Source organism: Podarcis filfolensis (genome assembly GCF_964270895.1).
Source record: "Podarcis filfolensis genome assembly, chromosome: 6".
Lineage (NCBI taxonomy): Eukaryota > Metazoa > Chordata > Lepidosauria > Squamata > Lacertidae > Podarcis > Podarcis filfolensis.
Genome location: NC_139609.1, coordinates 56,842,689 through 56,844,934, shown reverse-complemented (window position 1 = coordinate 56,844,934; position 2,246 = coordinate 56,842,689). Strand labels below are relative to the sequence as shown.

The 2,246-nt window shown below is 51.6% G+C and overlaps 1 protein-coding gene across 1 annotated transcript; it reads left to right on the top strand.

Annotated features, from left to right (window-relative positions):
• Positions 1-1,599: 1,599 nt before the first annotated feature.
• On the top strand, positions 1,600-2,246 carry LOC310764364 (biogenesis of lysosome-related organelles complex 1 subunit 4-like). Its single transcript, XM_083618084.1, is given in 2 exon segments — positions 1,600-1,642; positions 1,645-2,246. Coding segments are annotated over 2 exon segments (570 nt in total). The 5' UTR covers positions 1,600-1,614; the 3' UTR covers positions 2,187-2,246.

Genomic DNA, 2,246 nt, shown 5'->3' with positions numbered 1-2,246 from the left:
ATAATTCTGCAATAGATCCTTCTGTATTCTTTATGCATGTGTTCATCTTAAATAAATATTGCATTATTATCTCTTAAAATGTCTTTGATGTTCTTTTCAAAGAAAGCCACTTCCGCAATAAAGAAAAGGAGGTGGGGTTGCGGGCATCATGCCCCTTCCCCACTTTTGCGGGGGCTGGCTCCAGCCCCCGCGATACCTAAGGGAATTCCTGCCCGTGTCATACCCTGAGCCAGCCAATCAGCTGGCTCTGGGGGCGGGGCCTCAGCTATTTAAACCTGCCGCAGCCGAGGCTTCTCCTCTTTCCCCCCGCTCCTGCAGCTGACCAGTTTTCCTGCCCATCCCACCCCCTTTCTTAGGATAGGTTCTCTGACGTTGCTATGAACTTCGGTTGGTCACCGTCAAGGGGCCTGGTAGGATTTTTTCCCAAATGGCAGATTGGCTCCAGCCATTTGGTTTTCACCTACCTCGTAGCAAGCCGTCACAACTCTTCGGTATTGGCGGTTAGGCATTGGTAGGGGTACTGTTCTATTGTTATGCAAATGAAGGGGGAAGGAGTGCCATCAACTTCCCCCAAGCAAGGGTAGTCCGGTAAAGGATTCCGGGGGGCGTGGCCTTGTCCTAAGCCTAAGGAGGTGTGGGCCCACGGCACGCCCCCATGGGGTGACGTCAGGGGGAGGTCCTAGTTGACGCGCCTCAGCAGGACTCCTCCCTCTGGTGATTAACCCTTCCGGCCTCTAGCCGGTTAATGGTTAGGACCAATGCCTAAGCCAATACTGCTCAATTCCTGTAATCAATAAAGTTGTGGCCTAATTTGACCCATTAACCTAAATTCTTGTGTCCTGTGTCTTTATTTCCTCGGGGCAGGCAGGAACTAGCCACGCAATGGGGAGTATCTCATGGGCCAGCTTGTGAAGCAAGCACTGGTCCTGGGCAAAAGGCAGGGGCAGGGCCCGGGCTGGCATCTGAGGGTACTTGAAGGCAGAAGCCTGTCAATGGGGCCCCCAGATACCTGGAAGCAGCGCTGGGCCAGAAGCAGGAATGGGCAGGCCCTGGTGACTGGAACAGGGTCCAGTGGGAGGCCAGAGGGCAGGTCAGGACCTGAAGAGAGGTGAAGCTCTGGGGCTGGAGGTAGGGCTCAGACATTACTCTGGGTCTAGGGCATCACTGGTCTGATGCTGCTTCAGGAAGCATCAAATGGAGACTGAGGTTTATATAGCAGCCCTATCTCTGTTGCTAGCCCTGCACTCACTGGAAGGTGCCATTACAGTTAAAGACCCCAGTCGGCTTCAACAGTCTTTTACTTTTACAGAGCAAGGGACTCTATATGATCCTCAGTGGAGTCCTCTGAGGATGGGGCACTGCCATCACAGGCTGATCTTTCAGAAGCACTTTGGGTCTGGCCCTGTGTATCCTTCTCCATCAGCGTCTTTCCAGTAATCTGGTTCTAGGGTCAGGGCACTTGTTTGCCCATGTGGGTGAGGTTTACAGGACACATCCCAAAGATATGTGCTTATTTGAAAGTCTCCAGACATATCGTTCAACATGACACCTATCAGGTTGGCTTCCCGATGCGCGCGGGCTGAGAGTAGTAGCACGAGGGTGGGGGCCGAATAGATGAGGCGGCAGCTGAGCGGCGATGGCGGCTATACTCTCAGAGCCACAGCAGCACCTCCAGGATGGGGGAGGAGGAAGAAGACAACGTGGCCGAAGGAGATGCCTGTGGAGTGGAACTGCTGCTGACCTCGGCCGCGGCGGACTACGCCGGGTACCTGCTGCCCTCACCGCTGGGAGGAGTCGCCCCAACCAGAGTGACCAGAGTGGATGAGTTTGTGGGGATGCTAGACATGATTCGAAGTGATTCCTCTCAAGTAGTAAGTGAAAGTGTGCCTCATATTCATGCTAAGGCAATGGAAATGAAGCAACTGTATAGAAAGATCGACAAACTGGAGGCCTTTGTAAAAATGGTCGGAAATAGTGTGTCAGGAATGGAAGAACAGATCACAAAGGCAGAATCAGACCTTGGAACGTTCCCAAATACTTTCAAAAAAATTCTACACACAGTCAATGTGCCATCTTTCCTTAACAAAACATCTTCCTCAAGGCAGAATCAAACAGTTTATGAACCTCCTGATCTCTTCAAGACAGAAGACTACTTTCCTTCCCTTGGTGAAGCACAGTATATGTGATTTAGCTTGACAATGACATTATTGGAAAAGGGGAGGAGAAATGAGGTTTGGTGAGAAAAG